The sequence below is a fragment of the Saccopteryx bilineata genome, chromosome 11 (assembly GCF_036850765.1).
Source record: "Saccopteryx bilineata isolate mSacBil1 chromosome 11, mSacBil1_pri_phased_curated, whole genome shotgun sequence".
Taxonomy (NCBI): domain Eukaryota; kingdom Metazoa; phylum Chordata; class Mammalia; order Chiroptera; family Emballonuridae; genus Saccopteryx; species Saccopteryx bilineata.
This window is the reverse complement of record NC_089500.1, coordinates 54,250,672-54,277,219: the sequence shown is the minus strand read 5'-3', so window position 1 is coordinate 54,277,219 and position 26,548 is coordinate 54,250,672. Positions and strand designations below refer to the sequence as shown.

Below are 26,548 nucleotides of genomic sequence, written 5' to 3'. Positions count from 1 at the left end.
ATTTTTCTGCTACCTCCCAGTAAAATGTTAGGCAATCATGTAAATCATTATACATGCACTACATTGTATTGTCATTGTGTTCTTCAATGCTCCTATACAAGTGTCTGTACAATATATTTCTATAAGTGGAAATTTTAGCACTTATAGCACTGGTGTGGTTTTCTCACATTATAATTGGATTTGTGTAGTATTTCCCCTTTGCCATTGGTTTTCTGGGAATTTCTATTTTTTTCTGAAGTGAGAAGTGGGGAGGCAGAGAGACAGACTCCTGCATACACCTTGACTGGGATCCATCTGGCAAGTCCACTAGGGGGCGATGCTCTGCCCATCTGGGGTGTTGCCCCATTGCAACCTGAGCCATTCTAGCTCTTGAGGTGAAGGCCATGGAGCCATCTTCAGCGCCTGAGCCAATTTTGCTCCAGTGGAGCCTTGGCTGTGTGAGGAGAAGAGAAAGAGAGAAAAGAGAGAGGGAAGGGTGGAGAAGCATATGGGTGCTTTTCCTGTGTGCCCTGGCCGGGAATCGAACCTGGGACTTCCACACCCCAGGCCGATGCACTACCACTGAGCCAACCAGCCAGGGCTTGGGAATTATTTATTTAAACTACCAAGAATAATTTTATGTCCAGCGTGACCTGCGCAGCCCTGGATTGTGCCTGTTGCAATTCTGTAAACTTTAATAGTGCTCCCTCATACTCTCAAAAGTGTCCCATTTGGACAATACGTTAACACGGTCCTTCAAGGTACAATCAACTTTTCTTTTTTGTGACAAATCACATGTCCTACTATTATTTAAAAATCCTGTCTTCAATTACTATAAGCAGCTCAAGTCCTTTTGAATAGATGGCTTTTCAATAATATGCATTAAATTGTGTTTGCTTTAGAAAAAACAAAACACCTCGATGATTTGATGAAGGTTTTAAAGTGGAAATTTCCAAGTTGAGGTTAAAGGAGAGCACAGCTGAAACGGTGTCCGCTGACGGAAGAGGAGAGCAGCGGCCTGGTGCTAATCAGGGGAAAAGGTCTTTCTATCCCCGGTGCACCTGCTGTGTGCGCCGCGGCGTGCTTAGAGCGCTATAAATCTCAGGGCAGAGCTTATGAGGAAATTTATGTTAGTGATAACTATAAACTGATTTTGAGATGTTTGTCCTCACACTGCCTATGAAGAAGGTTTTTCTTCCTGCGACATTACCCACAGATATGTAGCTGTGGTGCCCCAAATATGACTGTTAATATGACTAACTCGGATGAAATATTTAAGGATTTCTTAACAAGAAGCAAAGCCCTGGGGATTCTGTTAGAAACGTGGAATTTATATTTCTTGTGGGAATCTTATGGGCAAAACTAACTGTGTTTGTTATACCAATAACCATAGCAATAGAGAAATGGAAACTTACATAGACATATATGTCACAATTGGATTCATTTGATGGTTCAACATTCTCTGCATTGGACGTTCATCCCAGTTACTCCTTGGGCTTATGTCTGTGTCAAAATTAAAAAGGATCTATGACTTAAAAAAAAATAGGTTATCCTTGATTGCTTTAGATAGAACCGTAAGTGTGATGGCAAGTTTAGTTAAGAAACTTGTTGCCATGGCAGTATTCTAAAGTTTAATCCGAAAACCACCTTCAGCAGAATAATCTTAGAATATGTGGTTTAAGAAATGCAATTTCCAGGCATCATCTCTGACCTGCCCTTCCCCAGTGATTAGAGTCCTAGTGGTGGCAAGGCATGGTGGGTATTTTGCTTACTGAATTTTGAAAATATTGTCCAAGAAATATGATCCATTTGAGCAGCGACCTTGAAAAATGAAAAGAATTTTAAAATAGCTTTAGTGAATACTATTAATTTCCCAATTTAGAGAGTCATTTTTTTTTCTAAAATATTTATCATAGGAGGGGACTAGAAGGAAGATGGAAACAATTTATCTGTTGAAAGCAGGTGATTTATGGGGAGGTCAGCCAGGAAAGAGAATTGAGACAATTTCCCAAGAGTGGGCACGGGAGCAGTGGGAGAGACGGTAACTACTGAGCGGAGCCCCAGGCTGGTGGACGGGGGAGGAGAAGGAGGGAGGGTTTTTAAATTACAAGGACTTGGAGATAGCAGCACGTTCTTTAATCCTTATGTATCTCAGGAGCTTCGTTTGTAAAATGGAGATTACATATGCAATTAAAAGTTTTAAGCATATACACTTTTCCATTATAATTTCTTTACTCTGTTCTCTCCCCTTCTGTTCTTGCCTGGATAGACGTATAAACAGACTGGCTCAACGTGGAATTAATATTTAATATGAAAGAGCATAGGTAGCTCTGGACTGCAGCCCTGTGTTACTCCATGTTATTTTACTTTCATTATAGAAATGTCTTTTTCTATTTTAAAAATGTAATTTGTCTCTGCTACATTAGCTTCTTAGGTAAAATAGTCCCAAATATCCTCACAGTCTATATTCTCGGGCGGTTTTTTTAGTAAACTGTTTTCAGATCAAATCTGTTTTTGTTATTTATTGGCTGTATGATCTTGGCAAACCTCTTAAAAAGTTACTTTCATCATCTATGAAAACAACATATTGTAGACATTGAGAATACATATATTTTACAACTATGACTGCCATGTTAAGCACACAATGAAAATGGGTCAACCTGCCACACCCAACACCTGCTCTTAGATTGTGGTGGTATTTTATGACACCATGACCTACAGTGGAACAGATCTCTGGCTCCCCTGGTCGGCAAAATGAGGCTCACGAGCTTTGGCCCCTGGAGTGTGGCTTTTTCATGAAATACCACGTGCGGGCGCTACCTCGATAAGGAATGTACCTACCTATATAATTTAAGTTTAGAAAAGTTGGCTTTCAAAAGAAATTTCAATCGTTGTACTGTTGATATTTGGCTCTGTTGACTAACAAGTTTGCTGACCACTGCAGACCATCCCACAATAGAGCCAGTCATGGGATTCAGCTGGTTTGCACCAGTTCAGCAGAAGCGATACCTAATTGTTGGTTGATTTTGGCAAACCGGTTGTTAAAATGGAATTTGTAGTCAAGGTTCTCTCTAAGGTGGGTGCCTGGGCAGCCACCCAATGTGGAAATCACAAATTTACATTCCTTAATCTTTTCTAATGTTCATCCGTGCAACAACGTGTTCTCAGTGCCCCGTAGTAATGTTCATTTTGTTCATAGATGAAAAAAATTACAAGTGAGGATGCCAATCAAAAAGCAATATGGAAATACCTTAAATAACAGTTTTATTGTTTTTTTTAGGTATTAATATTTTTTCATTAATATTTTAAAACTCTTATAACATAATCTAGTTTTGTTTACCTCTTTTATTCTTACTTAAGTATTAAATACATGAAATAATAAACTACCTTTCAATATATATTTTTTAATACTTAAAATGGTCATTAGGGCAAAGAAATAGGTGTTAAATTATTTGAGTCCCACCACTGAATAGAAGAACCCTGTGTCATAGGAAGTAGGATTTACTGCAGTCTTATTAGCACCAATGGTTATGAGTAAGGGGTGTTTGGATAATATATTGATTGGTTCATCTTTTTAAATTGAAATTTAAGATTAAGTATAGTTAACTGAAAATGTATTCAGTTAAAGCTAGATGAGTTCAGGTGCATTCAACTCTCTTTCTAAATAAATTAACATCTTATATATGCCTATAATGCTTTAAAAATTAAAACTATATAGGAGGAGCAAAGACCACACTAATAACTTAAGCTAATAAAAGTGTTGTTATTGAGCATTAAATTTAGCTCCAATGTTTCTAAATAACTATATAACTGCTTCTTTTCTAACTGTCCAAAGGAACAGCAAGGAGTAATGATTACCATCATGTATCTTATTCAGCTGGTAGGTTTGGTGTCTGACGATGTGTAAGCCACAGTGCTAAGAATCGTGGGGCAGCAAAGATGATGGAGACAAAGTGGCAAAGCCCAAGAGAAAGTTCCCAGTGTGGGCACCGAGCAGTAAATTATAAGGCAAAGCAAGAAAGAGTCAGTCCAGAGAATTAACAGCTTTGCATTAACACTAAGTACATACTTGGCTTTTTATATGCTGATCTAGAACTTAAATGTCCAAGTCCTTTTCCCATCATTAATAACTGATGCATATACAGTGCTATTAGTACCATCAGGAAGCCTCACTGTCCACCCAAGGACACAAACTTGAGACAATAATTGAATCAGTTATCTGACCCTTGTACTCCAGTTTGTCAGAATCTGAGCACGAAGGATCTATATGTTTTCTGAGCTTAATTCAAACCCAAATATGTGGAAAGAATTATAAATATTATGAAGTACATTGCTGGAGGTGATTTGGTTTTCAGAACGATTCTTGGCTTTACTAAAGGACTCTGTAAATATTCTTAAAATGCCAGTTTCCTCTATTAATTTGACCATCTGGTTAGACTTCTTAAAATATGTTTTTCTCTCCAGAGATATGAAAATTCAAAGATGGGAAAATATCTTTCATAAAGATGTATATATACATATATGTTCCAAGTTTAGATGGTCTTTGCGGAGGAGGGGAGCATCTCATTGTTGGATTAAGGAGATATTTTTAATTCTCATGCTTTTATTGTAAGTAATTATATATAAACTTGGAAAGGATAATTTAACATTTCTTAATGAACAGAAGGGAAAATGGTGAATAGAGTACATGAAAACATTGTATTGGCTTTCAAAAAAACATTTAAGCTGTTATCTTTTAACTTTTTCAGTTTTAGACCTCAGTTTTACAGGAAGTGTCCCAGGTGCAGGCTGGAAACTGTAGTAAAAAGGCCTCACTCCTGGCGGCCAAATCTGGCTGGAGCATGTGGCCTGTTGTTTGTGCTTAGCGGGTGCTTGCTTGTTGTTTGCACTGTAAACTCAAAAGAGAAGAATGTTAAAATTAGATAGGTTGGAATTTTAAAACTTGAGAAATTGAAATATTTTTTTTCTTCTCCTCATTCATTATACACACTTACATAAACTTCTTTGTATTGGTAAATCCAAAATCCAAAGTCACTCTAGAAAGGAATGACTGTTTTGCCTTTTTACAACTGGAATGTTTAGTTGCCTGGTACTGACAGTATAATTCAGTTTGCTATGTCTAGAGTGCTGAAGCGTCATGATGAATAAAATTTAATAAAAAAAATCAGAAAAGTCCCATATGAGAGGTGCTGAATGTAGAAATATTTTAAATCAGTTAACTTTAACAAAATACAATTTACAAATAATAAAATGTACAGAGTTTATGTGTGCATTTTGATAAACTGAAACGTGTATTTTATAGGACCAGTACCCCAATCAAGGTTTGGGATATTTTTACATTACCAAAGATTCCTTTGTTCTCCTTTGCAGCCAGTCACTCCCCACCCCTCCCAGACAACCACGGGTCTGATTTTCATGCCGATTGTTAAACTTCTTATAAATAGAGTCACAGAGTAGGCATTCCTTTGTGTCTGTCCTCTTCTGCTCAACATGGCATGTTTGATGCATACTTAATGTGGGTATCAACGGTTTTTGTAAGTGGTGACTAATGCTTAGTTTATACTATACTTGTTTAAGAATGGATGTTCACCTGCTTTTGGGCATTTGGTTGTTTTGGGGGTTTGGCTCTTATGAATGAAATTAGAAATGCAGTTTTATATTTTCATCTCTTTTCACTGTGGGGAATTGCTTAGAGTTATAGAGTTGACACATTTAAATTTATAATGAAGAAGGAAAACATTTTCTAAAGTGGTTGTATAATTCTATGGCCTCCTCCCCAACATTGTATAAGTGTTCTAGGAGCTTCAAAGCCTCGCCAATAATGGATGTCGTCAGTCACTTAATTGAAGTCATTTGAATGGGTGTACTGTAGTGTCTCATTTTGGTTTCTCTGATGAAGAGTGATGCTGACAGTTTTTAAATTTACCTGTTGACCATTATGAGCCTTTTGTTTTTAAAGAATTTGTCGATCTTTTGCCCATTATTTACTGAGGGGTTTTGTTGGTTACGTTTTTGTCAGATAAATGCATTATAACTGTCTGTGGCTTGCTTTTCCTTTTTAATTAATAATAATTTGAAGAACACAAGTTTTTGATTATGAAGAAAATTGAATTTATCAGTTTATTCTTATTTGGGTAGTGCTTTCTGTTTTGCTGTTCTTAAGCTTGCAAAGTGGCATTTTTGGCCAAAATAGAGATTTTTTAAATGTTATTCCTTCAGCTTTTTTGTTTTGTTTTGTTTGACCACTCTTCCTGCTCCATTCTCTTTCTCCTCTCCTTATAGATTCCAAGTACATATATTAGGCCAGTTGGTATTACTTCACAACTCCCTGAGGCTTCATCCATCTTTAAAAAATTTTTATTGTGTGCACTTTAGATGAACAATTTCTGTGAGTCTGTTTCTATGTTCACTTGTCTATGTCTCTGCCATCTTCAAGTTTACTCACCCAATTCTCTTCCATCTTCAATTCGTTGTTAAGCCCATATAAGCCTTTTATATTTTAAATACTTTTCAGCTCTAGCACTTCATCGGTCTCTCTTTCATAGTTTTCATATTCCTGCTGATATTCCCATTAAGATCACTTTTTCATTTTAAAGTCCTTGAACTTATTTTCGTAGCTACTTTAAAGTCATTGCCCATAGATTACATCAGGGTCATTGCAAGGTCTCTTTCTATTGACTGCATTTAAAGTTTTTTTTGTGATTATATTGTTTGATATAATATAATACTAATAAATCAGAATTTAATATCCTTTTTCACTTTTTTTCCACTGGATAAAATGGTGCTGAATTGCTTATCCTTCCCTTTATAGGTTCTTCATAAAGATTTATGATTTTCATGGCCATAAAATCCCCTTTCATTGAATGAATATACAATAAAATAAGATAAAGAATGGTACTTATAAAATTATAGTTTTTAAAGTTTTAAACAAAATAAAATTTTATTTATATAAAATAAGACTTTAAAAACTATAAAATTATAAAAATAAACATCACATTTTTGATAATCAGTGCCTCTCAGCACGCAATTCGACTTTCCATGTTTCCATGTCTCTTTATGTTTTCATAACTCCTCAAAGACTGAGAAGAGCCAACAAATTAGGTGCTGCATGAGGGCACTGCTGGCATTTCAGGTCGTATCTCAAGGGTCCATCTGAAAGTGGCAGAGTCTGTACTGTCACACACGGACTGCTGAAGGCCTGCTGTGAGTTCACGTGCTGAACTCCTACAAGCTGTGTGTGACACAGAGTTGGTCGTTCTGACTGAATTTTAAAAAATTAACTCTGACTCACATTTACTTGATTATTTTGCATGTCTAATAAATTATTTTTATGTATTGGACATTATGAATGACATAGTGTACACAGTTGGGAGTATTTGGTTTTTTTATATATAAAAAGGAGAGTTTTGTTTTATGACAGGTAATTAATTACTGGGGATTCTTCTTAATCTTGTTGAAACTTGAGTTTAGCCTTTTTAGGGCTGGTCTACAGTAGCTTTTATAGTGGCATGGTTCCTCCTCCAAAAATATGGCCTTTTTGGTGTCTCAGTCAAATTCTCAAGAAATGGAGACCTTTCTACTCTCGTCTCCATCCTCCCAGTACTGTGTGACCTCTAGTGTCTCCACTTTCCTCTGCTCTGCAGCAACCGCTCTCATCTTGTCATGTGTCATCCAGCTGTTGAGCAGGGTCTTATGAATGACCCCCATAGATTCCACATAGCAGCCCTGTTTTCTCTGGCACTTTGTCTTCCAACTTCAGCTGCTCCATCAGCGCCAGACTGCAGTCCTGTCTCCTCAGCACAACGTCACTGCTTTGCTTGTTTCTCCTCCCGATGCTGTTGTCAGGGAATGATCTCCACGCTGATAACCTGGGCTCATCTGGGGCACTGAGGGATTATAGTTCTGTGCTGCCTGCTGTCTAATGTCTAAAAACAGTCACTTCATATACTCTGTCCAACTTTATGGTTATTACTATGAAAGGGTACTCTGTCATGTCCAGAAGGCTAAATCTCATAGAAATACTCTTTAAAAAGTTATTTCTAAGATTACTGCTTCTCAGACTTGATCATCTGTCATATGCATCTGGAAGTCTTATTAACACAGTTTGTTAGGCCCCGCCCTTTGATGTTCTGGTTCAGTAGGTTTGAGATGGAGCCCAAGAATCTGCATTTTTCACACGTGCCCTGTTGATGCCGATGCTGCTGGTCTGGGAACCACAATTTGAAAACCGCTAGCTTAGAAAGAGGAACCTGGGGGAAATATCAGGACTCACTTGGGACTTAATACACACAGTTTTTCTTTTTTTTTTTTTTTTTGATCTTGTGCTCTGCAAAATAAATGTAAATTTCAGTTAGTTTATTATAATCTTTCTCTTTTTATTCAAAGCATGATTTTTCCAAAAGTTTTGAGTTTTGTCTGCATGTAAAAGGATATATTCTCCATTTAATTGATAGAAACAGATTATATATGAGAATAAATAGTTATAAAATAATGGAATATTTTGTTTAACATTCTACAGTATTTTTTGTTGAATAAATACATTTTTTATCCACTATACATCTTCTAGAACATGGAATTTAATATTTCGAAAATAAGTATTTAGTTTTTTCTTTTAGAAATTGAACTTTATTTTAAACTTTCTCAGACCTGATTTATATGTGTGTCATGCATATGTGTGCGTGTGTTGTGTGTGCATTTTGTAGGTGAGATACAAAACAGGGAGAACCAGTAAGACTGCTGTACTTGAGCCATCCTTTGCTCTTCCTCAGGTTCTCGGGAAGCTTACATTTTGTCTTATAATAGTTATTATGATAGTTATTAATCCATGTAGCTCAGTAGCACATTTCGTCTGCTCTCTTTGCCTCCAGTATTCTAAAGGCTCCATCACTCTTTATATTTTAGGATTTTAAAATGCATTGCTTTCTTTACTCTAATTCATTTACGGTATCTATCTGTATATGGCTTGCACTGGTGTCAGATGGTGACTCTTACTGATGACACTGACATGCTTCTTGCAGTGAAGTCACTACCAGGACAGGGAATGTGCTTACAGTATTTCTTAGTTGAAAAAAATGGATTAGTCTTATTTCTTCAAATTCTAATCCATCCTGACATATATATTTTTTTCCAGTTTCTTTAAATTCTTGAAAAAATGTTACGATAGAATTTGATGGCTTGAGTAGCAGGCTATTTGATAGCACATTTTAAATATTGTCTTGATTGTAGTATGTGATTAGTAAAATTTTGTTCTCAGTTTTGGAGATCTATTTTTCAATATTTTGATACAGGGATAGTGAAACTAATTACAAAATATTTATTATTCAACAGGTTCATTTTGATGGCTGGGACCACAAATATGACTATTGGATGGATGCTGACAGCCCTGACATTCACCCAATTGGGTGGTGTGATGTAACCGGCCACCCACTAGAATTGCCTTATCGTGAGTATTTTGCCTTTGTTGTTGCTTTTCAAATGCTTAGCCTGAATTCCTACCTTAAAGGTGTTATTTCATGTTATTATAAGTGTTTGAAAGCTCAACACCAGATAGGTGACTTGATTAACCATCACCACAGCAACACTGTAAGCCAGGTCTCAGGGTTAGCCCTCTAGAGTCTAAAGGCTTGCTTCGTATAAATGAGAAGTTATAATCATTAAGAAATTATTTGGATAGAGTTGTCTAAAAAAAAAATCTTCATTTTTTACATTTCAGTTTGGAAAATGGAGCCAGGCCTAAATCCATCTAATTTTTGCCATTGCTTTTAACTGAAGTATGTTTTGGTTTTTTTAAAACATTTCATCATAATTCTTGTATAGACTAGATTTCAAAATGTTTTAAAGAAAACAAATATTTTAAATGTTAACAATTAAAAAAATAATAGTAAAAATTTCATAAGTCCTTCTATTTTATTGGTATGTTTATTATTTGTCTTAAAGATACTTAAAGTGAAGAATGAAATTAACCACTCTAAATTCTAATGAACCCCGAACCATAATCTATTTTTTTGTCTGAAGGCTTCTTCTGATCAGAGTAGGCTGCCGCGTGTGCCGGCACTCTCTGTTTGGTTCCTTTTGTCCCCTTACTGCTTCTGTCCCCGGCCTTTGTCTTCTTGGGATGAGGCTAGCAAGTTATCCTGTTAATGAGGACATCTTACCTTGAGCCAGCCCAGTGATGCTTGAACCTTAAATCTGAAAGAACTAACCACATCTTTTAAAGAATGCCTTAACTTCTCATAGAAATGAGAAGAATCCCTGAAAAAAAATGACAAACACTTTTACATTTTGCTAGCTCGTTCAATAATTACAATAAGGTATGGGTCCTTCTGTAACTTCCAGCACAATGTCCAGCATAGGGTTTGTGCACAGAGACTGTGACACGGAGACACCATGCTCAGCACCATGCTGGGAGAAGAGTGTAAGCATGTGTGTGTTGTGGTTTCCTTAATCTTAATTGTTATCTTCCCACATTTCCAACCCCAACTTGCGAGGGAAATTGTTCTCACTTTATGTTAACCCCCTCCACACACCCACACGCGCACCTCAGTCTCTCATCCCAGTACCTTTCTCACGTAGGAATGATTTGAACAGAGGTAGGGATGGGTCAGCACTCCAGGTGCAGGGGGCAGCTCTCTTCACTGCACTTCACCTGTTGCCTGCTCCCTTGTCCAGCTGTGTAACTAACTTCATCACAAGCATCATGAAGTCTGTGGGATGCTTATCCCCAGCCTGAGCATCATCTCAGGCCCACAACTTGCTTTACTATGACTGTTCCCACTTGTTCCTGAAGTTCTTCCTTCTTATTCAGAGTCATTCTGGACTCTGCTCCCTCCTTGCCCCATCCTCACCCCACAGATACAACCAACTGGTCATTACATCTTGCCCGTTCTGTTTGAGTTCTTCAGAATCCATCTTTGACCTCCACTCCTCCCTCATAACGCCGTTGCACTGTTTGCACTCCCGTCAGAGTTAGAAATGAATATACAAATGAGCTGCACAGATCTTTTCAAAGATCCTAGAATGGATATAAAATTCAAGTTCTAAGGGCAAAGTCTCCTAGTCATGCAAAGTGTGAAATGTGGATTTGAGTGTCATTGTTACAGCTTGCTGAGCCTTGTGCCTCTCTGTGCCCGTTTTCCTCATTTACAAAATGGAGGTGTTATTACTATGTTCCTCTCATATATTTATAATAATGAAATGGGATAAATAAATGCATAATACTTAAAAAAACTTCCTGACCTATAGTATGTACTCAATTAATGTTAGCTGCTCTCAGGAAATTGCATGAAATTCTATCAGTTTTCATTTTTATGTAAAACTATATGTAAATTACTAAGGATTACAGAATCTGAAATTATGTTAAAATTAATATCTGACTAGAGTTTTTGAAATATTTTTTTCTTAAGTTTGACTTTAATGTGTGGCAATATTACAACATTCCTGTTTTGTGTACTCACACTCAGTTGAGTGGAATTTCTATATTTGGAGGGAAGATAAGTTGTAATTGGCTGTCTTCAGTTAATCATGACATTCTTTTACTGGTGCTTGCTTTTTTGTTACAAATTTTTTGGGTTAATTATTATTAATATTGTTTATAATTATTCATGGGTGCATCATTCGTCCTAGACTTTAAGACATGCTTGTAGTATGGTTCAATATATATCATCCGTGCCTCTATTGTTAGAAGAGAAATACTCAAAAGCACGCGTGCACACACACACACACACACACACAATTCCTCTACACAATTTATTTGTCAGTGGATTCTTTTCCCACTGGGAAGTAGAAACAAATGGTTGGTCCGGTACTGCAACAAAACAGAGTTTGAAAGTCTAGCAGTGACAGTTGCAACAGGTTCATGACTGTTTTTCTCATTTCTTCCTTATAATAGTCTGTAAAAACCAAATGTTACCTCATTTTCTCCATAATCATAATATCCCATAATTTATAATATTCAGTCAGTAAGGCCTAATATTGGAGTTCTTGAAGTAATAAGTAGTGACTGTGAATGCCTTCTAAACATGAAAACTTGAGTGTCCCCTTCCACTGGGAGAGCCTCAGTTTGCATGGCCAGGCATGACAGTCTCCTCATAGCTGCCATCCCAGCGACAGATGCTCACCTGCACGTTACCCTGTAGCCCACCGTAGGATGGCACTTTTCCTTTTCTTATGCCAGGAGGGCACAATTTGCCCATTTTTTCTAATGTATAGTCCTGCATGATGGACTCTCTCTACATGTAGAATCAAAAGCGAATATTTATGACGTAGTACTATTAACCTTTTGAGTGGTTCGAACGTTCATGTACGTCCTCCTGCCTTCTGACCCAGAGTACGATTGATTTATTTTAAATATGTGTAAGGCAACATTAAAAGAGACAAATGTATGTTCTTCTTGTTTCCATAAATTGGTTATCAAACAAACATGATTTTAAGTTAATAAAACTATAATTGGAACTAATTTCATTTTTTGAAAAAAAAAACTCACCCCCGGGGGTCAGCAAGCATGAAAAAAACTCACTACTCAAAGGGGTAAGTTGTTAAGATCTTTTATGTTTTGTATTCTATGAATGGCCTTTCAAAGATTTAAAATGATAAGAACCAAAAAAGTCATGCCTACCATGGTCACCTACTGGATTCTTTTTTGGCGATCTCTTTAGTCACTTCACTTGGAAACTGCAATCCCAGTCATCACCTTTGATGTTAAATTTCTTAACGCAGAGCTCACTTCTTTTGCTGTATTGTTAACTATCCACCCACAGATAACCTACTCCTCTGGGCAGTGAGATGTCCAATACCTTGCTTTGGAAATTAATCAAGCTTGACAATATGATCGACTTTGGAGTTAGAAAACTTGTACAGTATTTAAATTTCTATTCTGCTCTGATTGACTCTGTGCCTCTGGGCAAATTCCCTACCTCTGGGGCTTGCAGGCTTGTGAGATTAAATGCCTTAATGACTCTGTTTGGTTATCCGAGGCACAGCTGCCCGTCAGTAAATAACAGCGCTGGGTGAGGAGCGCAGGAGCCCTTGCTTCCCACGCGCCGTTTCTCTTCATTGAGCCAGAAAATTGGGAGTTGACTTTATCTCCTAAAACTTACACAACCTGTGTGGCTTTTTCTTAAGTCCTTGTTCTAATCGTACTATCCATAAAGGGTTCTGATCTCTGAGCAAATAGTGAATAACATTTAGGACAGTTCAAAACATTCAGAATTATTGACTTAGGCTTAGGATAAGCAGGCCCTGTAAGCCCGTTAAACTAAGCACTAAAGAGCTATGCTGTTCTTATAAAAAAGAAAAATCTGAATATATGATTGCACTGCTATTCCTGATACGTGAATGTTCTTCCCACACCAAGCAATTCTCCAACACCAGCTAGGTGTCCTACCATTCAGCTCCACACTGACACTGTCCACCTGATAGCATCCGACTCCATAGATGAAGGGCTCAGTCCCCCAAGATTGTCCCCGCCTCAGATGTCAATCTCAAGTCCAAGTTGTTTCTTTGCTTATGAAAAACTAACTATAAACCTAGGTTTCCATGAGCCCCTCCTTGGATTCTATTAATGTGCTTGAGTGGCTCATAGAACTCAGGAAACCAGTTATGAAGAGATACTGTGGTGAGGTCCTGAACAAAGGAGGTCTGTCCTCATGAAGGTCAGGACCAGCATGGTGACACCCAGGTACATTTTGATTCACTAGCCCAGACGCTCTCTAAACCTTGTCTTTTTTGGGTTTTTATGGAGGCTTCATTACATTGGTGTGGTTGATTGAATCAGTCTTCATTGGAGCTTGAACTCAATCTCCACCCCCAACCCCAGGTTCAATTCCCAGTCAGGGCACACGAGAGAAGCGACCATCTGCTTCTACCCCCCTCCCACCCTCTATCTTTCCCTCTCCTGCAGCAGTGACTCAATTGGAGCAAGTTGGCCCTGGGCGCTGAGGCTGGCTCCGTGGCCTCCGTCTCAGGCGCTAAGAAGAACTCGGTTGCTGAGAAACAGAGCAGGGCCCCAAATGGGGAGAGTATCACCCCTTAGTGGGCTTGCCAGGTGGATCCCAGTCGGGGCGCTTGCGGGAGTTTGTCTCTGACGCCCCTCCTCTTGCTGAATAAAAATAAAGAAAGAAAAAAGAAAAAAACAAAACCAGCAAACAGTTTTTTAATTAAATACAGGCTTGGATGCATCATTTGGTAACTAATAGACTTTTTCACAAGCTATATGTAATGTGTTTTTTTCTGAAATGACAAAAATCTGACATGAAGTGAGAAGAGCTGGTGGGGGTGGTGTAACTTAGTGGGCTACTCAACCCCCCCCCCCCAGGGAGAGCGCCCCTGAAAGTGACAGCTTCGTCAGCACGGCTGACCTCACTGTACGTGCTGAGCATCAAACCCGAGCAGAGCAGACTGCCCTCAGCTTAGGCATGAGAATATGTAGATGTGCGAGAGGATTTGATTTGTATTCTCAGAAAGTCCTAGCCAACCTAGAAAAAGTGCTTTATCCTTAGGAGTCACCGTTCTCTGATCTCGTCCGGCCCAGCCTGTCATTCAGAGGCATGGACACAGTGTTTGCCAAGCTCATTGGAGCGAAAGTGGTTCTCGGGCCCTAGTTTGAATATACTTCCCCACTTGCCTGAACCCTACAGTGTGTACATACTTTTAGAGTCCTATAAAGCTCCCCTCCCTGGCACCCTCGCTTTAGACTGGAAGGCGGTGACCCAGCTTGGGTGAGGGTCCAGTGCTTGAGAAGCTTGTGGAAGGGCTGAGTCTGGGCTTCTGGAGGGGGCGGCACCCTCTGTCACGCATCGGCAGAGCTACATGAGGCACGATGGGAAGAGGGTGGCAGACAGTAGAAATAGATGACATTGCAGCACAGCCTTGTGCCTATAGAGTCTGTAGTAACTAACTGCACAGCTTTTGTGGCACTCAGCAGCTCACAGGGTGCACAGCTGTGTTGGGGAAAGGCTGGTTGAACCTTACCTTTACGTAAAGAGCAATCCTTATTGGGCCTGGGGGGAGTCGCCTGGGTTTCACATTCAAGATAGTTCCCCCAAGTTGGGTGGTCCTGGCTGTTTGCTCTCGTCCTCAGAGCTCTTTAAGAGGCTTTTGTATCTTGACCTCAGGTTTCTGCTTGCCTACCAGCCCTTTCAGAGACCCTGTGCCTCTTACTGAGTCACACATGAATCTGATCCCTTCTGGGTCCTGTGCAGGTGGTGCCGTAACAGAAGTACAGTGTGGGCTCATTAACTTGGCCACTGGCCACTGCTTACATCATCACCTCCTACCCTGTGGGACTTTTTCCTATGGATGCACAGCTCCCCTTAATACTGTATACCAAAGGAAACAAATAGCTGGCCCTGGCCCAGCCTCATTTGGAGATTCCCTATTCACAAACAGATGCCATCCTCCAATGTCATCCTGAGGAGTGGGCAGGAATGAGAACGGAAATGCAGCAAGAGAGGAAGAGGGTCAGTGCACACCTCTGACCTGCTTGTCGTCCTTCCTCCTCTTATCTTCACTCAGTCCTTTCAGTTTCTTGAATGCAAGTTCTTTCCACCCAAGGCCTTTGCGTATGTTATCTTCTCTCTCTAGAATGATGCTCTTGTAATAGAGGATCCTTTCTGACCCTGTAGAATTATTCCAAATGGTTTCTTCTGACAAGGGCCTTTGCTGGCCACATTATCTGAAAACAGCCACCTCTATTAGTCTTCATTTCACAACTTCCTTTCCTCTATGGTGCCTATCACAGTATGTAATTATTTTACTTGTCTATTTCCATGCTTTTAGCCTTGACCTCAGGTTTCTGCTTGCCTGCCAGCCCTTTCAGAGACTCTGTGCCTCTTACTGAGACACACAGGAATCTGATCCCTTCTGGGTCCCACGCAGGTGGTGTCATAACATAAGTACAGTGTGGGCTCATTACAGCAGGGGTCCCCAAACTTTTTACACAGGGGGCCAGTTCACTGTCCCTCAGACCGTTGGAGGGCCAGACTATAAAAAAAACTATGAACAAATCCCTATGCACACTGCACATATCTTATTTTAAAGTAAAAAAAAAGAGAACAAATACAATATTTAAAATAAAGAACAAGTAAATTTAAATCAACAAACTGACCAGTATTTCAATGGGAACTATGCTCCTCTCACTGACCACCAATGAAAGAGGTGCCCCTTCCGGAAGTGCGGTGGGGGCCGGATAAATGGCCTCAGGGGGCCACATGCGGCCCGTGGGCCATAGTTTGGGGACCCCTGCATTACAGTCTCAGTGGAGTATCGATGAGTATTGTGTCTGTCATCGTTTCTCTAGTGTTTGGCTTCCAAGAAGTATTTTTTGTATATTGATGTCTTTATCTAAGTGTTGGTTAATTGCTGTGTCAAAACATGCACCTCCAAAGGCTGCATTGGGCTCTTGCCTGTACTGTATATGGAGTGAATTCTTGAGTTGTAGCTATGGAATAAATAAAAAGTTAACAGGCAGAAAAAGGAAATTTTCTAGCTAGCTTCCATGTCTAAATAATTTTATCATTGTTCTTCTTTTAGCTTCTATTTGATTTGTATTTGGAAGTAATTATGGTGCTTGATTACAGAGTAAATTAAATGAAGCATTATTATAAAGTTAAAATATATAATAGTAGAATAATAATACAAAGTATAATAATAATATGTATAGCTTTTAAAATCAAAGACCTTGAGAACATGGCTAATTTATTTAACTGTTAAAAATAAACAAGCAAAGGAAAACATAACTTGATAAAAGATATAGTGAATTTTTTCCCATTTGCTTCATTACACAGCAGATGTATAATATAACAGAATGAATAGTAAATACACCATATGGCCTGTTGGTCAAATAAGTTTGTAAATATGATATATGTTTGCTCGCTTATAGTTTGCATTGGGTGTGGGGGACAGGCTGTAAGCAGGCAGGGTTGTTATAGCCTAAGGCTTAGTTTTAAGACTAAACTTTTCCCCACACCTTTGACTGATTGCATGATGTGGGGTGGTGCACTCTTATGAGGAATTCTGTTATGCCTCAGATAGGTGACTTTGTATCAGAGACTTCCTTGTTTGTATATTGGATTAAAGGTTTTGATTTTTACACTATAAAGTGGGGCAGACCAGGAGCTTGCTCTCTCAGTTCCTGCTGTCACCATTTGCAGGGGCCTCCCTGATCCCTTGCTCTTCATGGGAAAAGCAGGTTTTCTTCTTTTCCCTTGTCTTCTCTTGTGGCTTACCTGTCTTGCTGAGACACCAATAAACAGAATGGCCCACCATCCTCCGACTCCGCCATTTCTTTACCGTCTGCCCAAATCCAATGGGAACCTGCATGTGAATGGCCATGATGGCGGCTCCTGGCCTTATATGGCCAGATCCATTGTTTATACTCTTAGTAAGATAAAATTTATAAATCTACATTAATAAGTGAATAATTAATAACCCTTCTTTAATGAACGTTTGAGATCTTGTGGAATTAGAAAAGTTCTATCAGAGATAGAAATTCACTTAGATTATAAAATAAGAGTTAATGTAATTATAGCCTGGATGTAGAATGATAAACATGATGATGGATAGATGTCATTCTGAGGCAAAAATCAGGATTGTTAATTCAGCTAGGTAACAGCACATTTTCAATTTTACTCTGTTTTAAAGACAATTTTATAAGGATTCCAAAATACAGCAAGCGAGTAATCAGCAGTTTTAAGCAGTTTTAAGGGTCCCTAAGTACTCATTGACTTAATAGACAATTACAGCACATTGTGTTTTTTCAAAAAAAGTTAGCTATTTTAGAAGTCTCTAATTACAGATTTATATGATAGACTTATCAAGAAAAAATAATAAAATTCAAAATATACTTACAGGCTTAATGATATTACCTGTTTTAAATGGTCCTTGTTGGAGGGTTTATCTTGTATGCTCTGCTTTCTGGAGCGATGCAGGGAGAAGTCGTTTTACTTTGTTCTATAAATTAGTCTTTGAGATCCTAGAGGCAGCTCAGAACAATTTTACAGATTACTTCCCCATCATAGCCAGATGATTTTCTTCACTACCATTCAGTTGAGATATAATATAACAAGGTGGGTCTTAGTCCTCCCATTGCAGACAATGGTAGATTTTTATCTAAACAGGGTACAGCTCTGTTCAGTCACAGACATGTAAAACAATACACATTCATTTCTAAAAGGCATGGACGGACTCAGTAGTTGACAGTAAGCTAAAACAGATTCTTATCCTGTCCCAGTTAATGAGTGTATCTGGCCTGCTTTGGGGACAGCAGCATATAGATGTCCAGGGAGATTGTGGATTGGGCAGGAGACCTTTCCGAATTTGTCTGATTGTTAACCTTATTCAGAATACTAGAATGCCTTCAAGGGAAGGGAAAAGGGATGAGATGGAATTATTATATTCTTGCCCCTTATGCCCATACAGGGCCTGATTCATGGAAACCTTGAGTAACCAACTGAGAGCCTGAAAATAGTACTTGAGAGGGTTTTACCATCTTGGAGGATAGTATTGCTGTTGTCGTTGAATTATGATTTATTTGGTATCTCGAGTGTACCGATGACTGTTAGGACTTGGAAAGTCCTGTGAGACTCTTTGCACTGGTGACCATGAGGATGAAGCTTGGAGGGAGAATTGGCCCTGTGACCAGGCACCATGGAGGGCCTTGGTGGAAGTCATGCAGGCATCGAAGACTGCTCCTGCTGCCACAGGCACTGGGGTTCAGTGTGAAGAGATGGGGAGTCCTCCTTCCGAGATACTCTCTCCTCTTCACACTAAGGTCTTCTTTTAAACTTGCATGTTGGAGTGGGGAAGGACAGTTGAGGAGAGTCTGGGTATTGTTTTAAAGACAAGCTGAGCTTTATTCGTATCTGAGAGATATTTTGTTCATCTGTCTTTCATGATTTTAGAAAAATTAAAAAATACTTGTCTGTTTTGTTTTATAAGTAGGTATATCCTTAAGTGACTCATTGGAAGCAAGATAGAATCAAGTAAACATTATGTGTTTCCATTATGAAAGAAGCTGTTTCTAGATTATGGGGTCTTTCTTTTTTCATTTCACTCTGCATTTTAACCAACCATGAATCACCAAGTTGAAAATATATACAAACCTAAAATTCAATGAACACTGTGAATGACAAACTTACAGAATTGAAAATTTTATAGCATATTTGGCAACTAAGATTCTTTGGCTTATGTGTTATTTTTTTTACATGCTTTGCTTTTATTTCAAACCAAAAAGTAAAACTTTTTAGAGTTTTCTTTCTTAGCAAAGCAATAAGTTTCTCTTGAACACATAAGATTACTGTAATTACGATTGCAGGATACCGTGCACGGGTCTTTGGCCTGACAGCTCCCTGCACCAGTACATCCAGCCCGAATAGTTCAGATCTTTCCTCGTGACCTGCTCACAGCACTGACATATTTAAGAGCTCCTCACCCTAGGGGCTGCAGATGCAACATCAGAGCTACTTTGAACAGCCAGTAGCCTCTCCCTGCAATGTTTGAACGGCTGCTGGACTGTCTCTGCTTCATCTCATGCACCCTGGAGCATTTTTTTAGAATACTCCTAATTTTACTTGAATCATTACTTCACAGATATTTTCTATATGTAATATTATTTCTATACTCATCAGATAGTTGAGAGCCATTAACGATGAGAGCATGGTGCTAATAGCACAGTATACTGGTATTGCTTCCCAGTAAGGCATGCCTTCTGCATGACTGACCCTCTCCTTCAAGGCATTATTCCCCCTGATAATGCTGCATTCTGCTTAGTACTTCTTTACTTGACTTTTTTTTTTTTTACCATTAAAAGATTTTATGACCTAGGGAATTGTAAAGCAGAGTAAAAGAAATAAAGTTTTGCAAGCTTTCATTTTTTAATTTAAATTTATTAGGGTGGCATTGGTTAATAACATTATCTAGGTTTCAAGAGCACAATTCTATAATACATCATCTGTATGTTGCGTTGTGTGCCGACCACTCAAAGTCATATCGTTTTTCCGTTATCGTATATTTTACCTCCTTTACTGTTTTCTCAGTCCCCCCAGTAACCTTTTCCATCTGGTAACTGCCAGACCTTTTCTGTGTCTATGAGTTTTTGTTCGCTTGTCTTGTTTGTTCATTATGCTTTCAGATTTGTATCCCATATATGAATGAAATCATGTGGTTCTTGACTTTCTTCATTTGACTTACATCACTTAGCATGTTATCCTCAAGATCTATCCATCTTCTCTAACTTCAAGTGATATATAACAAAGACACAATAATTAAAACAGGAAGGTATTGGCAGAAAAACAAGTTTTTATTCTTTAATATGCAGCTTGTGGTTTTTTAGAGTGCAAGACCATCCTCCATCATTTCCTTTGAAGTCATCTTTTTTTTTTCATACTAAATGGACCTATTTTGTAATGGAAATTATTAAAATAGGACAGGAATCTTTTTATATAATATATCTGACCAAATTTATACAATGCTTGACAGTAATAGAAAATTCAGCAACAGTAGAGTCATATCTTATTCTAGGATAAGCTTCTAAATTAATCAATTAAGGCAAAAAAAATGTGTTTAGTCTTAAGTACTGAAAACTGTGTCTCAGTAGGCCTAACACAGTGGCTAACCACTATCATTGAACTAAACAGCCGGCACGTGTTCAGCATTAGGAGAAGTGATTGGTGAGCTTAGGGTTATGCTACATGAAACCACATTGCAATTTAAATACTAGGCCCCTTGTGAACTCAGGGATCTGCTCCTATTGAAAAGCGCACATGAGGGCTGAGGAGACGAACGGTGGTCTCTGAGCCCCGTGCATGCTCCTTACCATGTGCATTGCTCATAAGAATGACAGGATCACACTGACTTTATTCTCTTCATTGTGTGATTTGACTACCTTGACATTCATGGCTACCCTTGCTAACCATTAGAGCATGGGTCCCCAAACTTTTTACACTGGGGGCCAGTTAACTGTCCCTCAGACCGTTGGAGGGCCAGACTATAAAAAAAACTATGAACAAATCCCTATGAACACTGCACATATCTTATTTTAAAGTAAAAAAACAAAATGGGAAAAAAATACAATATTTAAAATAAAGAACAAGTAAATTTAAATCAACAAACTGACCAGTATTTCAATGGGAACTATGCTCCTCTCACTGACCACCAATGAAAGAAGTGCCCCTTCCCGCAGTGCTGCGGGGGGTGGATAAATGGCCTCAAGGGGCCACATGCGGCCTGCGGGCTGTAGTTTGGGGACCCCTGCTTTAGAGCCAAGAATAGGTAAGAAAGTTTGTATATGTATACATACAAAAGTGGTTTTTTTTTAGTTTTGTTTTATATTAATTTTAATGGTTTGACATTAATCAATCAGGGTACATAGGTTCAGAGAAAATATCTCTAGATTATTTTGACATTTGATTATGTTGCATACCCGTCACTCATAGTCATATGGTCTTCCGTCACCTTCTATCTGGTTTTCTTTGTGCCCCTCTCCCTCCCCCTCTGTCTCCCTCTCCTCCCCCCCACAAAACCACCACACTCTTGTCCATGTCTCTTAGTCTCGTTTTTATGTACCACTTATGTATGGAATCATGCAGTTCTTAGTTTTTTCTGATTTACTTATTTCATTCCATATAATGTTATCAAGATCCATCCATTTTGTTGTAAATGATCCAATGTCATCATTTCTTATGGCTGAGTAGTATTTCATAGTGTATATGTACCACATCTTCTTTATCCAGTCATCTATTGAAGGGCTTTTTGGTTGTTTCCATGTCTTGGCCACTGTGAACAATGCTGCAATGAACATGGGGATGCATGTGCCTTTATTTACCAGTGTTTTTGAGTTATAGGAGTATATTACCAGTAGAGGAATTGCTGGGTCATACGGTAGTTGTATTCTTAATTTTTTGAGGAACCACCATACTTTCTTCCATAATGGTTGTACTACTTTACATTCCCACCAACAGTGGATGAGGGTTCCTTTTTCTCCACAGCCTATCCAACACGTGTTATTACCTGTCTTCTTGATAATAGCTAATCTAACAGGTGTGAGGTGGTATCTAAATGTAGATTTGATTTGCATTTCTCTAATAGCTAATAAAGATGAGCATCTTTTCATATATCTATTGGCCATTTGTATTTCTTCCTGGGAGAAGTGTCTGTTCATGTCCTCTTCCCATTTTTTTTTATTGGAATGCTTGCTTGTTTGTTGTTGGGTTTTATGAGTTATTTGTATATTTTGGATATTAGGCCCTTATCTGTGCTGTTGTTTGAAAATGTCATCTCTGATTTAATTGGCTGTCTGTTTATATTGTTGTCAGTTTCTCTTGCTGTGCAAAAGCTTCTTAGTCTGATGTAGTCTGATTCATTTATCTTTGCCTTTACCCTCCTTGCCTTTGGAGTCAAATTCATAAAGTGCTCTTTGTAACCAAGGTCCATGAGTTTAGTACCTATGTCTTCTTCTATGTAATTTATTGTTTCAGGTCTTATATTTAGATTTTTGATCCATTTTGAATTAACTTTAGTACCAGGGAACGAACTGTAGTCGAGTTTCATTCTTTTGTATGTGGTTTTCCAGTTTTCCCAGCACTATTTGTTGGAGAGGCTTTATTTTCTCCATTGTTTGTTATTGGCCCCTGTATCAAAAATTATTTGACTATATATATGTGGTTTTATTTCTGGGCTTTCTATTCTGTTCCATTGGTCTGAGTGTCTATTTTTCTGCCAATACCATGCTGTTTTGATTATCATAGCTCTATAATATACTTTGAAGTCAGGTATTGTAATGCCCCCAGCTTTGTTCTTTTTCCTTAGGATTGCTCTGGCTATTCGGGGTTCTATATAGTTCCATATAAACCTGATGATTTTTTGTTCCATTTCTTTAAACAATGACATTGGAATTTTGATGGGAATTGCATTAAATTTGTATATCGCTTTGGCTAATATAGTCATTTTGACTATATTTATTCTTCCTATCCAAGAACAAGGAATATTTTTCCATTCCATTATGTCTTTTTCAATTTCCCTTAACAACGCTTTGTAGTTTTCATTATATAGGTCCTTTACATTCTTTGTTATGTTTATTCCTAGGTATTTTATTTTATTTTTTGTTGCAATCATGAAGGGGATTGGTTTTTTTAGCTCATTTTCTGATGATTCATTGTGGGCATATAGGAAAGCAATGGACTTCTGTATATTAATTTTGTACCCTGTGACCTTACTGTATTGGTTTATTGTTTCTAGTAGCCTTTTTTGGAGTCTTTGGGGTTTTCAATGTTCAGGATCATATCATCTGCAAAAAGTGAAACCTTTACTTCTTCTTTGCCAATATCAATGCCTTTTATTTCTTTCCCTTGTCTGTTTGCTCTGGCTAGAACTTCAAGCACTACATTGAATAAGAGTGAAGAGACTGGACAACCTTGTCTTGTTCCTGATTTTAGGGGAAAAGTACTCAGTTTTATGCTATTTAATATGATGTTAGCTGATGCTTTATTATAGATGGCCCTTATTATGTTGAGATATTTTCCTTCTATACCAATTTTGTTAAGTGTTTTAAACATAAAATGATGTTGTATTTCATCGAATGCCTTTTCTGCATCTATTGATAAATCATATGGTTTTTGTTCTTTGTTTTGTTAATATGGTGTATTATGTTAACCGTTTTATGTATGTTGAATCATCCTTGTGATTCTGGGATGAATCTCACTTGATCATGATGAATTATTTTTTTTATGTGTTATTGTATTTGATTTGCTAGTATTTTGTTTAGTATTTTAGCTTCTGTATTCATTAGAGATATGGGGCTTTCATTTTTTTTTTTTTGTATGTGCTGTCTTTGCCAGGTTTTGGTATGAGGGTTATATTGGCCTCATAAAATGTGTTTGGCAGTATTGCTTCTTCTTCAATTTTTTGGAAGACTTTGAGTAGAATAGGAACCAAGTGTTCTTTGAATGTTTAATAGAATTCGCTAGTATAACCGTCTGGCCCTAGACTTTTATTTTTGGGGAGTTTTTTAATAGTTGTTTCTATTTTCTACCTGCTTATGGGTCTGTTTAGGCTTTCTGCTTCTTCATGACTCAGTCTAGAAAGATTGTATTATTCTAGGAATTTATCCATTTCTTCTATATTGTTAAATTTGTTGGCATATAGTTTTTCATAGTATTCTACAATAATTCTTTGTATATCTATGATATCTCTGGTGATTTCTCCTCTTTCATTTTGGATTTTGTTTATATGAGTCCTTTCTCATTTTCCCTTGGTGAGTCTTGCTAAGAGTTTGTCAATTTTGCTGATCTTTTCAAAGAACCAGCTCCTTGTTTAAATAATTTTTTCTATACTTTTTCTGTTTTCTATTCCATTTATTTCTGCTCTGATTTTTATTATTTCCTTTCTTCTGCTGATTTTGGGTTATCTTTGTTCTTCTTTTTCTATTTCGTTAAGATGTGATGTTAAGTGGTTTACTTGGGCTCTCTCTTGTTTGTTTATATAGGCCTGTAGTGATATGAACTTCCCTCTTATTACTGCTTTTGCTGCATCCCAGAGATTCTGATATGTTGTATTGTTATTTTTGTTTGCCTGTATGTATACAATATCTTTTGATATCTGCCCCTATTTCTTCTTTTACCCACACATTTTTAAAAAGTATATTGTTTAGTTTCCACATTTTTGTGGGTTTGTTTACCACCTTTTTGCAGTTGAATTCTAGTTTCAAGGCTTTATGATCAGAAAATATGCTTGGTATAATTTCAATCTTTCTGAATTTGTTGATGTTATTTTTGTGGCCCAACATATGGTCAATTCTTGAGAATGTTCCATGTACACTAGAGAAAAATGTATACTCTGGCACTCTGGGATGAAATGTCCTTTAGATGTCTATCATATCTAATTGTTCTAGTGTTTCGTTTAAGGCCAATATTTCTTTTTTTTTTAAATTTTATTCATTTTAGAGAAGAGAGAGAAAGGGAGAGACAGAGACAGAGAGGGAGAGAGAGAGGAGAGAGAGACAGAGAGAAAAGGTGGGGAGGAGCTGGAAGCATCAACTCCCATATGTGCCTTGACCAGGCAAGCCCAGGGTTTCGAACCAGCAACCTCAGCATTTCTAGGTCAATGCTTTATCCACTACGCCACCACAGGTCAGGCAAGGCCAATATTTCTTTATTGATTTTCTGTTTGGATGATCGATCTAGAGCCATCAGCAGTGTATTGAGGTCTCCAAGTATGCTTGTATTTTTGTCAGTTTTTGTTTTTAGGTCAGTCAGTAGCTGTCTTATATATAATATTTTGGTGCTCCTTGGTTTGGTGCATATATATTAAGAAGTATTATGTCTTCTTGATTCAGTGTCCCTTTATCATTATGAAATGACCGTTTTTGTCTCTGATTACCTTTGCTGTCTTGTAGTCAGCATTGTTAGATATGAGTATTGCTACACCTGCTTTTTTTATGTTATTGGCTTAGAGTATTATTTTCTAACTTTTCACTTTAAATTTGTTTTTATCCTTGTAGCTTAGATGTGTTTCTTGTAGGCAGCATACAATTGGATTTTTTAAAATTCATTCTGCTACTCTGTGTCTTTTTATTGGTGAGTTCAATCCATTTATATTTAGTATAATTATTGACATTTGAGGATTTCCTATTGCCATTTTATATATTGCTTTCTGATAGTTTTGTATCTTGTTTCGTTCTCCTCTTTTATTTTTCTATCATTTGTTTTTGTTTGGTTATAATCCATACTTCTTTTCTCTGTTACTTCTTTTTTCAAGCCATGTTGGTTTTTTCAGGGGTGGTCACCATTAAGTAATGGAAAGCATACATATCATATTCATTGTAGTACATTATCTCGTGAGTGCTTCTGCACTTCATCCTCCTTTGCTGCTATTAATCTTTGTCCTCTCCCCTTTATTGTTTCTTTGTCACAGATTAATCTTGTTTTTTTGCAATCTTGATGGAGCTTTTACTTGTAGTTTTGTTCTTTGTGTCTGGTTGGAAAATCCCCTTTAGTATAATATTTCCTGAAGTGGGAGTTTTCTAGTCATAAATTCCTCATCTTTTCTGTATCTTGAATGTTTTTATTTCTTCTTCATATTTGAAGGATAGATTTGATGGGTATAGTATTCTTGGCTGGAAGTTCCTCTCTTTCAGAACTTTAAATATTGGGGTACACTCTCTTCTAACTTGTAGAGTTTCTGCTGAGAAATCTGTTGATAATCTAATGGGCCTTCCTTTGTATGTTGTATTCTTCTTTTCCTTGGCTGCCTTGAGAATTTTTTCTTTGTCATTAGTTTGTGCCAATATCATTATGATGTGCCTTGGAGTAGGTTTATTAGGGTTAAGATAACTCGGTGTTCTGTTTGCTTCTTGAATTTGAGGCTTTAGTTCTTTACACAGGCTTGGGAAGTTCTCATCTATTATTTGTTTGAATATATTCTCTATTTTCTCTCTCTTCTCTTTCTGATATACCCATTATTTTTATGTTGCTCTTTCTGATGGAGTCAGACAATTCCTGTATGGCTATCTCATTTTTTTTAATTTGTGAGTCTCTCTTCTCTTCTCTCTGTAGTACCTCTAGTTGCCTGTCTTCTATTC

At 37.7% G+C, this 26,548-nt stretch overlaps 1 protein-coding gene across 3 annotated transcripts in view; it reads left to right on the top strand.

Annotated features, from left to right (window-relative positions):
* The window catches only part of L3MBTL4 (L3MBTL histone methyl-lysine binding protein 4), a 398,557-nt gene that overhangs the window by 152,405 nt on the left and 219,604 nt on the right, over positions 1 to 26,548 (top strand). For all 3 annotated transcript variants that reach the window (XM_066247317.1, XM_066247315.1, XM_066247318.1), the window contains exon 11: positions 9,307 to 9,421. In XM_066247317.1, the coding sequence (XP_066103414.1) occupies positions 9,307 to 9,421 (115 nt within the window). The remainder of the gene's footprint in view (positions 1 to 9,306; positions 9,422 to 26,548) is intronic.